This window comes from Apis florea, unplaced genomic scaffold, assembly GCF_048593485.1.
Source record: "Apis florea isolate Af1SG1 unplaced genomic scaffold, ASM4859348v1 contig_3758_pilon, whole genome shotgun sequence".
Lineage (NCBI taxonomy): Eukaryota > Metazoa > Arthropoda > Insecta > Hymenoptera > Apidae > Apis > Apis florea.
The window spans coordinates 1,002,035-1,014,948 of NW_028256839.1; the positions used below are offsets into that span (position 1 = coordinate 1,002,035).

General features: G+C 21.3%; 2 protein-coding genes across 2 annotated transcripts in view; one reads left to right on the forward strand and one right to left on the reverse strand.

Annotated features, from left to right (window-relative positions):
* Positions 1–3,224: 3,224 nt before the first annotated feature.
* mtSSB (mitochondrial single stranded DNA-binding protein) lies at positions 3,225–6,476 on the forward strand. Its single transcript, XM_003697593.4, has 4 exons — positions 3,225–3,566; positions 3,641–3,731; positions 5,579–5,698; positions 6,109–6,476. The coding sequence occupies exons 1-4, from the start codon at positions 3,555–3,557 to the stop codon at positions 6,309–6,311; spliced, it is 426 nt and encodes a 141-aa protein (XP_003697641.2). The 5' UTR covers positions 3,225–3,554; the 3' UTR covers positions 6,312–6,476.
* Positions 6,477–6,599: 123 nt separating this feature from the next.
* Positions 6,600–12,914, reverse strand: part of aop (ETS variant transcription factor anterior open) — a 43,774-nt gene continuing 37,459 nt past the window's right edge. The window contains exons 3-5 of the mRNA XM_086914951.1: positions 11,722–12,384; positions 9,915–10,164; positions 6,600–9,353 (exon numbers count right to left, since the gene is read on the reverse strand). Of these exons, the coding sequence (XP_086771077.1) occupies positions 9,080–9,353; positions 9,915–10,164; positions 11,722–12,384 (1,187 nt within the window). The 3' untranslated portion in view covers positions 6,600–9,079. The remainder of the gene's footprint in view (positions 9,354–9,914; positions 10,165–11,721; positions 12,385–12,914) is intronic.

Consider the following 12,914-nt stretch of genomic DNA (forward strand, 5'->3'; position numbering starts at 1 on the left):
AATATCATTATTAATTTAAAACATATAACAAAAGAAATTTATATTTTATATTTTTCAATATTTTATATATATATATATTACAATGTTACAAAATATATACAATGTTATTTAACAATATATATATATATATGTTATAAAATATAAAATATATACAATGTTATTTAAAAATATATATATATATATATATATATATATATATATATATATATATATATATATATGTTATAAAATATAAAATATATACAATGTTATTTAACAATATATATATTCGGATATACGAGTTTAAAATTATGTTATATCAAAATTAAAGAAAATTTTTTTTTGTAATAAAATTTCATGAATTCATGTAGAACATAATGGATTATATATATTATTATATATGAAACAATTTTTTTTATTAAAATATCATTTCGAAAACTCTAATAGAACTCTAATAGAACTTCGTAAAGGTTGAAATGAATTTTAATTCTTAACCTTAATTCAATTTATTTTGTTTTATGATAAAAATATTAAAAAAGATTTTTCATGTATTTACTATTGAAGTTATTTTTTTGTAAGAACATTATTAATATAACGCTATCAAGTTAATTTAAAAGAATAAATAAAATTAACTAATATTTTTATAAAAAAAATTTTTTAAATTATTAATTGAAAGATTAAAATTTCAGAATTTTTTTAAAAATTCTGTAATGCTAGAAGATAGAATAAGAATTAAGTTACGTTATCTTTATCTTTATTTTGTTATAGAAAAAAGGCAAAATTATATTCGAAACATAAAAATTATATGTGCTAAATTTTATAGATTGAATTTAATTTCTTAATGAAATTTTTTCCAAAAACACAAATTCTTTCATATAAAATTTATGTTCTATAAAAATCACTTTTATTTTCAATATAGAAGCGAAATAATTCGATAAAAACATGTGAAAATGACAATGCTACTCAATGGCAGTTATATATTGTGATTCGAATGTGGTAAATGACGAGGAAAGATTGCCATCATTGAGCATTACTAATATAATGTATGTTAAACTAACATTTCTCAAACTATTTTCCTTTTAAATCGAAAATAAAAATAATTTTATAACTTTCTTTAATTATTTTTTTAGCAGAAAGATTTATTTTATTGCATAATATAATTAAATTCCTAGATTTCCTAGTTTTTGAAATAAGTTTTTGAAATTGAAAAATATTATCAGCAAAAACAAATATATTTTAGCTGTTCTTTTATTTAACATGTTTAGATATTATAATCTAATAATTTATATTATTTTATTTGAAAGAATTCACAGAATTATTTTAATTAAATAAGTAAATTATTATTAACTATTATTTAAACATTTTCAATGTTGTAATTTTTTTTAAAGTTGATTTTTTTTCAAAAACTTATGGTTTTGAAAAAAGTGGAAAATAATTTATTGATTCATATTTAGGATATTAAAGTTTATAAAAAATACTTATTGAAGATTATAAAATCAAACGCATTAAATAGTGTAATCTAAAAAGAAAATATATGGAATAAATATTTCGTTTCTTAGAAAGTAATGAATTATCAAGTAGTAGGTAACATTAATTATCAAGAAATAATTTTTTTGGTAAAAAAAATTAAGATTATCTTGACTTTTTTAATGACCATTATATTTTTGATTTTATAACTGATATCAAGACGAATTCTTATATTATTAAATATTAGGACTTAATAATTTTTAAATCCTTTTAAATAACTTTAAATTTAAAAATCTGAATTAGATTTAAAAATAATGCAAAATTTAATTCTGTATCACATAAAATAATATTAAATTTAAATTATTGAATTCGTATTGATTAAGTACAATACATCATCAATATTAAAATCAGAAATAATATATATTTTATAAATTCAAAGTGATATTTTCAAAATGATATAATCGACACTTCTTTTTTTAGATTTCATATAACAATTTCACAATATTAAAAATTAAATATATATATATAATCTTTCATAAAAAGATTTTCAAAATATATATACAATATATGTCAGTTTTTTTCTAAATTTTAATAGCTTTTTATAATTAATCAAAATAAAAAAAAATTGATTTTCCATTCTGATATTCTTAGTTTTTGTATAATATCTTATTTTTATTTCTTATATTTTTAAAAAAAAAATTGTTAAAAACCAAGAATGAAACAATTATGCTTCGAATTCATATTTAGAATGAAAAATTTTATCAGAATTATATTAAGCAATATGACGGATTAAAATTTGTTAAATAATATTGGATCAAATTAGATTAATAAAATTAATTTAATTTAAATAATGCTTGAATTCATTTTAATCGAAAGAATCTTAACAACTTTATTTAACATTACTATTATATATTATTATAGTAATGATAAGTTATAGTATATGATAAGATGAAAATGAAATTTTCTTTATTGTGGAATTATTTTTTTTTTATAGCATTTCTTTTTATCTTATTTATCTCATTTATAATTGTTATATCTATTTTCTTATTTAACTTCAGTGAACGAGAACAATATATAAATAATAAAAAAAGAATGGAGATCGCGTAATTCAATCAGATTTCATGAATTAATAGGATTTAATCGAACTCGATTGTAAACATTTTAATTTTAATAGTCTTTATTTTCTGTTCAAATTCTTGTACTTACTAAATCTTCAATTTATATTAATTTATATTAATTTATCTAACATTTATGTATCCATATGTATCCATTTGTTCTATAATAATTATCATGATTGATTATAATGTTTTTTCTCGTTTATAATTATTATTTTATAATTATAATAAAAAACAAATATTTATATATGAAAATTAAATAATTTATTAAATTTAGTTACATTTATATACTAAATCTGATTGTATTGAAAATGTTAAAATATATGATAAGAAATAATTTTTCTTAATATAAATCATTATAAAATATATTATAAAATAAATCATTATATATTATCACTTTTTTTTTAATTTCCATTTTTTATATAATATTTACAAAATCAATTTAATTAAATAAAAAAATTTTTCAAATCTACATACTCACTTTAAATAATGGTATGTACATAATTCATAAAATATTACATTCATAACATAATTATAGTTATCTATATATTAATATCTATATATAATTTAAACTAAATTATATAATATTATATAATATTATATAATTATATAAAACATAAAATAAAAATAAGTATTATTAATATATAATAATAAATAATATATGTATTTTAAAATTTTTAAAATTTATTATTTATTTTCATTTTAAAATTTGGTAAAATGTTATCTTACAACACATGACTAATTTAAATTTAAACTTAAATTCTATTTTAAAAAATATTCATTATATCTATAAAAAATAATATAAATAATTAATATGTTTGAGTTTTTTACTAAATATATCAAGATCGTATAATTTCTTTTTCTATTATTGATATATGAAGCATATTTTGAATCTGTTATTAATACATGAAGTGCGGTTTTACAAAGAATATTATATTTGTTTTAGGTTCTTTTCAATATTTTTTTTACTGATTTTCGAACAAATAAATAAAAATGTTTCGGCAAGTAAGTTAAAAATATTATAGAAACAAATCTTTATAAATTAATTTAGAAAATTAGATATATTTTATTATTTTTAGGTTATTCCACAAATGATTAAGAATAGTCGTATAATTAAAAACATGCAAATTTCTACTGACACTATTGATATTAATATGAAATTAGAAAAATGTAAGTAAAAAATTTTATAATTTATTAATTTTATAACTATATATGAACAATTATATCAGTAAAAAATATATATAATTTATATTTTAAATTTTTTACTTTAAGGTTAGAAAATTATTTTAATTTTAACCTTTTAATTTCATATATATCTTGTATTTAAATATAAAGTATAAATAATTAATATTAAATTACATAGTATTTGTTTATTTTTGTATTAAAAATATTTATTTTCTGGTAATATGCAATATACAATGTTTTAAATATATTTTAAATAAATAGAATTATTGTTTTATTTTTCATTTTTCATGTTAAATTAGTCATAATCAAGTTATCTAAAATTAAAAAAAGATTATTTTTTAAATAGTCATTTTAAATAGATTATATATTAAATAAATCAATTTGTTATTTACAGATAAACATGTTATAAACTCATTATATTATGGTTAATAAATTTTAGTTTTATTATATAAATTAATTGCTAAAAAAAATACAAATATCTGGTATGTAATTAATTTACATTAATTGAGGTAACAAATAATCTTTTCTCTTTTATAATATATTAAAATTATAATAAAAAAATATTTTTATTTCTGATTCATTGGTTTTTTCATATGAAATATTTAAACTATTATTACACTAATAATTACTAATTCATATTATCCTATACATTTTGATTTATAATTAAATATTTGTATTTTTATATTTTTCTTATTCTTCTCCGTTTAATATATTCTAATTCTCCATTTTTTTTCATTCATAGTTATAAAGTAAATTTAAACATAAATAATATGTAATAGAAAAGGAAATATATAAGTTAGAAAAAATTTAGATTTTTTGAGAGTAAAGATAAAAGTAAAATAAAAATGTTTTTATCAAATCTTAAAGTAATCTAAATAAATTTAATTATTATGCATGCTATTAATATATATTAATAGATTAAATTTATTTTTACCTGTTTATTATTATTTATTGAATAAAATTACAAATTTAGATTTAAATTATTAAAAAAGTTAAAAAATTTCTGTGTGAAACTTTTACTTTACTTGAGATTTTTTTTATAATATAATATTGCAAATAATTTCATTAAGAATTTAATGATATATTAAGTATTCTATATTTAAGTATGTACTTTAATTTTGAAATGTTGAAATATATATATATAATAATTTGCAAATTATTCAATTATACTTATATTTTTCTATAAATATATTTTTAAATTATATGTTGAAAAAAATATATATGTATATGTTATTTCTGTTATGAATTAGGATTATCATGATTACGTAAGCTAAATATTTTTTTTAATATATAATAATATTATTATTTTTAAGTAATAATATTATTTGTTATTTAAATTTCAAAAAATAGAATAATAGATTTTATTTATCATAATAGCTTTTATTTTCTTGCAAGTACTCTTCAGGTTCAATATTTGGTATTAAAATAATATTAAAAAAGTACAAAGTTAAATTTTAAAATATTATTAATAATTTGATAATATTTTTTTATTATATATTTTATTTACAGTATTGAATCTTTATTCAGTACTTATTTTTTTTCTTTTATTATTGAAATAATTATTTTTATTATTGAAATAATATGACAATTGGTTTATTAATCCAAGTGTTTATTAGAATTTGTAAATTTATAATTTTAAATGTAATTTAAAATGTAATTTAAAGATGTTTTTATTCTTAACATTATTTAAGAATAATATCAAATAAATATCACAAATACTGTTTTTTTATATTTCTTTCTATAATCTTTGTTAATTGTATATATTAAAAATTTAAAAATTATTATCAAAAATAATATAAATTTTAATTTAATATTAATTGTATAAATTACAGCTATAAATCAAGTTACTTTATTAGGAAGAGTAGGAGGCGAGGCACAGAAAAAGGGTAGCGATGAACATCCTGTTGTTATTTTTTCTCTTGCCACACATAATAATTACAAATATACGAATGGTATGTTAATAAATGTAAATAATATTAAATGATTTCATAATTCATAAATTAAAAAATTTATAAAAAATAAAAATTTATAAATAAATTTAATTAATATAATTTTTATTTATAAATTGAATTTATTTTATTTTTTAATATTTTTATATAATTAGTTTATAATATATTCAAAATACTATTTCAATTATAATAGTTATTTAAATTTTTAAATTAATAAAATAAATGTCTTGTATTTATAATTGTTAATGAAATTTGAAAAAATAAACAATTGTATAATATTGAATTATGAAATTTATATTTGAACTATTACAATAAAATTATACTATAATATAGATTTTAAACTGTATTGTAATATACATATATTTGAAATTATAAAAAATTTTAACATATAATATATATAAAAAACATTTCAGGAGATTTTGTGCAACGAACAGATTGGCATAAAATATGCGTTTTTAAACCAAATTTACGTGAAAATGTGTATACTTATTTAAAAAAGGGTCAAAGAGTATTAGTATCAGGAAAAATAAGTTATGGAGAATATAAAGATGAAGAGGGTATCATTAAATCAACTACTGCAGTGATAGCAGATGATGTAATATTTTTTCATCATTAGATTTATAAATATAATATAATTATGTATAATATTTTAATATGTAATGATATCATTTTATTTTACTAAAATGTAAAATGTATAAATAAAATTAAATATGAAAAATTTTATATGAAAATAAACATTTATTTTTAAATATTTTCATATAAAATTTACATTTAAATGTGATATTTTTATTCATTTCATTAATTGTAAAAAATATATATAATTGGATGATGTACAGGAATTTGAATTGCAATATTATTACTTTATGTGTTTTCTTGATAAAGGATAATAAATTGATACTTAAAATTAGCTTAATAAGTAAATAAATCTTTATTTACACATTGCTCATCCACTTGAAATGAGTTATACAATAAACAATTCGTTAATTTTCTAAAATTGTACAAGTTTTACTTTATACAGGATTTGTAAACAAAAATGAAATATAAATTTTTCTTTTTTTTCATAAATCGGAAAGGAAGTTTGTAAATGGAAAAGAAAAAAATTCTTGACGATGTGATGGTCTTTAAAAATTCTACATTACATGCATGATACACATACATGTAAATTTCTATAGATATATGATAATCTGAATCAAAATAGTAATCAAGATTGAAACATCACTTTTTGTTTTGTAGGGCTTATTTTTTTTTTTTAAACATCAATTTTTTCATGTAACACATGTGTATAACTTCTATAGATTGATACGCAAGTCTAATACTTACGAATAAATAATTTTTAAATACAATCACCCGTTAAATGTATTAAAGTGTGTACAGAGAAATACCAAATCTTACGATCAAAATTTGGGTTGTTTTAAGAACACAATTTGTGTATGTGTATTTTAATATATTTATCACTAATATAAATTGTTCTCTCATGAAAATTATGTACACGATTGTTTTTTATGCATTTTTATGATAAAAACTTCACGGAGATCACAGTATACAAATAGCCAAATACAACTTTTTTTTTTCATTTATAAATCTCTTGCTGCTAATGCACTTTTCATTTTCGCAGACTTCTATTTGTCTTTCTCTCTCTTACTCTTGCACACACACATTCTCACATATTCATACACATGTATACGTACATTGATTCACTCATGATAAGAATTTTTTCATACTTTCTGTCTCGTGTGTGTGAGTCGAGTCTTTAGTAAAAATATGATCTTAAGACCAGTTTCTAATCATACACGCGCCTTCGGTCCCTAGTGACATTTCTTTTTTATTTCTTTTTTATTTCTTTAAAATCTAGGATCCGTTGGCGAGGAATGTGAGCCACAATCGCATCGACAACGAACGTAGAAATTTCGAATATAAATTTCTCTTCGGTAGTAAAATATATATATATATAATATATATAGAGATTTATTTATACATAAATTTATATTCATATATATGTATATATATAACTCTGGCCCCGAATTCCTTAAAACTCTCGCATTTTTTTTTTTTTTTTTTTAATTGAGTTCATTATATCTTTTTTTTTTAGCTCGTCAACTTATTTACACGTATCTATTACACGATTTAGGGATATAAACGATCCTCAATATCGTTTCAATTAAATTTCAAAACGATAGATACGTTTTCTCCCTTTGTTTCTTTGTATACAGAACGCTAAACTAAACGCGCATATATACGTATTACCGACGATTAGATTGGCACAACTGAGTCGGTGCAACGGGAAACTAACTTTGAAATTTCATCGAATTTAAGTATTTACAAAATGGATCGCATAATATTGAATCCTCTTTACAGGATCGAACTATATATTACATATAATCGTTAATCTTACATAAAAATCTTTCATAACAACTTCTTTTGTTCAAATAAAAAAATGTTCGATAAATTCAATCTCTAGTTACAACTAAGTATATGTTACTCCGAGAAATTTACTTTCAAGCTAAAGTTTACATCACAGAATAACTTTGGAATAAAATATTTCGATCGTTTCCCGAACACCGTTTTGTACGTTCGTCGATAACGCTCTATAAGCATTTCTAAAGTAGTTCGTTGTAGAAGCGAGAAACGTTTCACACTCGCGTACGTGCGTTAACACGAAGGATGGAAAACAAACGGCGGAATATCCGCGAAAGTTCAGCTTCATCGAAGCGTCCTCCACAATTGTAGCACAATTGGCTTTTTCAACAAGATTCTGAACAGCCAATTATCTATTTGAAACGCGTGGAAATCGATGAACCGCGTTGATGATTGCTCGATCCTCGATCCTCGATTCAAAATCGGTGGACGTTTTCGAAGTTGCGGTCGAATATCGAAATAAAGTTGACAAATAAACCAAGAACCAGATAAGCATTATGATATAGTACTAACAATTAGTTTTCGATTCAAGGCAAGTCAACGACGTTACACAATGTTGTTGTTTTCAAAATTATTCTCCTCATAACTTGTATATTTTGATACATAACTCGCACAATATTTTATTTGTCAGTCTTTTATCATGTATTAGTTCCGGAGACACGTTAATGATACGATAGTTGCTAATTTATAACCTAATAACTTTCTCGCAAGCTTTATTATTTGAACAGTGGCGCTGATGACCTAGTGATTCTTAAACGGCAGCAAATATCCCTAGAGGTGTATTATTTTGAAAACGAACATTCTTTTTCAACAATTTTGTCAACATACTTGACATATAGCTAAAAGTAAATCTCTTCGTATTATTTCGAAACGTGACTGTTTCGAATCAAATAACGAGTATGTGCATAACACAAAATATGTTGATCTTGTCAGCATTTAAAACGGATAGTCACAATGCTATGTTTCACGTCACTTTTGCTCTTCCGACTCTTGATTGGTTTTTACGAGATTATACGCATGACTTCTATATTTTACAGGTGGATCGAGAAGAGATAGAGGTTGTTGCTGTTGTTGCTCGCTCGATGGCTGACTCATACTAGACATCGAGAGGTCTGTTGGCATATCGATTTCCGGCTCGACGCCACTTCCGCCTTCTTCTTCCGGTTCTGACTTTATCCGCATTTGCTGACGCAGCTGAGATATGTTCTTTATATTCTTCAACTCCGTTGGGTTTCGCAGAAATCTAAACAAAAATGATATTCTGTTTAAAACGAGTTCTATTTCGTTTTGAAATAGTTGATAGATTCAATATTAATGTTTAAATTTGTTATTGAATTATGATGACAAATATATATATATATATATAGAGAGAGAGAGAGAAAATAAAATCATTTGAACTTTTATAAAAATTAAAGATTTAAATAATATCCAATTTTTTTTCTCTTTTTTATTTATTATATATAATTTTTTGTTATGAAATCATTAAGTTGTTTATTTTCTCTATATATGCATTTAATTTTTTGCTATAAAATCATCATATAACTTGTGAAAATATTTATATAATTTATTTTGTATAGTTATATAATATTTCATTTTTATAATTTCTCAAAATTTTTAACAAAATTTATAAACATTATAAAAAAATATTTTTTATATATATTTAAAATATCTTATATATATATATATATAATACATATAAAACATTTCAATTTGCATACTTTTAGATTTATCAAATAAACAATTTTAATACTTTGATATTTCAAATTAAAATATATAAAAAAGAAAAATTAAGTAATAAACTTACTGGTAACAGTGTCGTTCTCCTTGGACTTTTCGCAAAATATTCACTCGATAATAATATCGAAGAGCTCTACTCATTTTATCATAATTCATTGAAAGATGATTTTTTTGAATGCCCCAGAGCCTTGCAAGTCCAGGAGGATCAACAATTTTGAATACGCCCGTTTCCCGACTTTTCCATGCGATGTAATGTGTATATCGTTGTGAGGGGTCATTTAAAAGTTGTTGAAGAAAATCCCATAAAAGTCTACCATCTATAATGAACAAGAAAAGAAATATGTTTATATATTTATATAATAATTTATCAAATATATTATATTTATAATCTCATGAACTTTGAATGTTATTATTAGATTATCTCATAAAACACATTTTGAAAATTCAGTTTTCAAAATTGCAAAGAATCATACATAATAAATTTTTAAAACAAAATCAAATCATTATATCTTATAATATATTATAAGTAATAATTAATAATTTATAATTATAATGAAGGAATTTATAATGAAATATATAACATTTAACTGAAATTTAGATTACAATAACAATTAATTAATGCTATCGTTAATATAAATCGCTAATATAATATCAAAAGATTTTTTATATTATATTATTGTATATTATATTATATTATTTTAAAAAAAAACTATAGTTATAGAATTAATAATGATAAAAAATTATATTGATTTATTATATAAATTATATATTATATAAATTTAATTGGTATATATAATAGATAATGTATACAATTTTTTTATAATAAATAAACCATTATTACCTATCTTGATTACTATAAAATATTTTAAATGATAAAATTTTAAAACATTAGAAGTTTCTTAATTAAAAAAGTAAAAATTAAAAAAGAAATTTTTTTTAAAAGAAAATTGAAAAAAATTATCTGAAAAATGGAAGAATGAAAAGATTCTAACAAACAATAAATGATTATAATTAATTAAAAACAAAAAAAAATATCAATTATTTTATATCTAAAATGGACTTTTAAAACTTCTAAATGATCTCATATTAATTAAGATAATTTTGAATAATTTTACGATACTATATTATTATATTATCTTTTATAATAAAATAGTTTTATACTTTTTATGTATTTAATATTACGAAGAATAAAAAAAAAATCTTAATTTTATTTTTATATTGCATGATATGACATATTTGTAAAAAAATTTAATATAAAATTATAAATTGTTTAATTTTTAAGAATTTCAAATTACAGAAATCTATAATAAAGAATTAAACCGTGTTACTAATTAAAGCCACCAAATGTATTATAATATTTTTAACATATTTTTAACATTGAAAACTTTGTACAAAAAAAAAATTTATTTTTGATAATTTTTAAGTTATTATACATAATATAATTAAAACAAAATTCATTATGGCATAAAAATTATATGTCAAAACCAATAGTTTACTATAAATTTATTGTATAAATGTATTGTTTTGTGCACAAAATATATATATATATTTGCATAATTAGTATTTCTTTTTAATATTAAATTAAAGCAATAATTTTATTAGCATTATTTTTTAATGAATCTACTTCCTTCTTATTACAAGATCATTTAATTATCATTTTTAATGTATCCAAAATATTTTAAACAACATTAATATAAGGTCAATATCGCAATCTCTTACAATTTAATTAATCATCTTTTAATATCAAAAAAATTTAACTAATTATTTAAATTATCTAACATAAAGTAAATATTACGAAAATATATATATATATCAATGAATGAAAATATTTAATGGAAAGATGCAACAGTGTTGATTTACTTGTATGCACTTACTAGTATTAGGTTCCGGGGAATCGCTCGGGAAAAACTCTCTCGCGGCGTTGGCAGGGTTCGTTCTGAAGGCACCGGGCGTCAGAGGCATCATCGGTTGCGTTAACGTAGGACTCGGTTGATCCTTGACACAAACTTCGCTTAACCTTTGCGCTGCAAGAGCGGTGGGCGTGGCTGGGGGGCTTCCAGTAGTCGCTTGTTGATTATCCTCGTCCGAATCGCTCTTGTAAACCTGGCTCTGTGCACCTTCCGTGTGTCCTGGAGATCCTGCTTGACTGTCGACCGAGGGTGCCGGGGACAGCGTGACCGAATTCGCGGACATTAACGATGCAAGATTCGCGGTATACGGGTTCTCCGTCCATGTCGGGGTTGGTGGATGCGAATGAGGGCTGAGGGGATACGCGGAGGGTCTTGTGGGGGTGACCGGACTACTGGGAAGACACCTCTGAAGCTGGTTAAAGTCTCTAGCCAGCATTGAGAGCACATTATGCAACACGTCACCAGCGCCAGGGCATCTTTCTCCCAAATCCGCCTTTGTTAGCAAGCAAAGCGCCTTGCCGTTCATTTGGAACATATCCATATCGAATTGGGGTAGGTCGAATTCCCGTTCGGCCCATCGAAGAAACGTCGTCACATCCTCGCGGGACCACAGCCGTGGGTCTGAAGCTGTTCAACATATGCGTTTGGTTATTTTTACTTTTTCTTTTTTCTCCTGTCCTTTTTTATTTATTAAATAATCCATGATCTGTTAGAGTTACAGTTTCAAAGAACTCTAACTTGTCTTTGTTTATGAGAATCTAACGAGTGCTCGTGTTGAACTACTTTGTAATCAAATGGACTTGAATAATGGAGAATAAAGTGAAAAAAAAGATTGTATGATTATTTTTTAATAGTGGAAATGGTTTATCTTTGATTTCCCAAATTTTATATGTAAAAGATGATACATGTTAAATTAGATTTTGAGATAGGCTTTAGAATTTTTATTTTTGTTTTGAACTGATTATTTTTTTTTCCCAACATGTTTTTTGATTTTTTAATTTATTTTTGCATTATATTATCAATTATAATAATTTTTTAATGATATATTATAAATTTTTGATATTTATAAATGATATTTATAATATAAATGAGCAAAGAAATCTATTTTTTAAACCTATTCCAAATTCGAAAGTATTTTTATATTATTTACTGAAAAG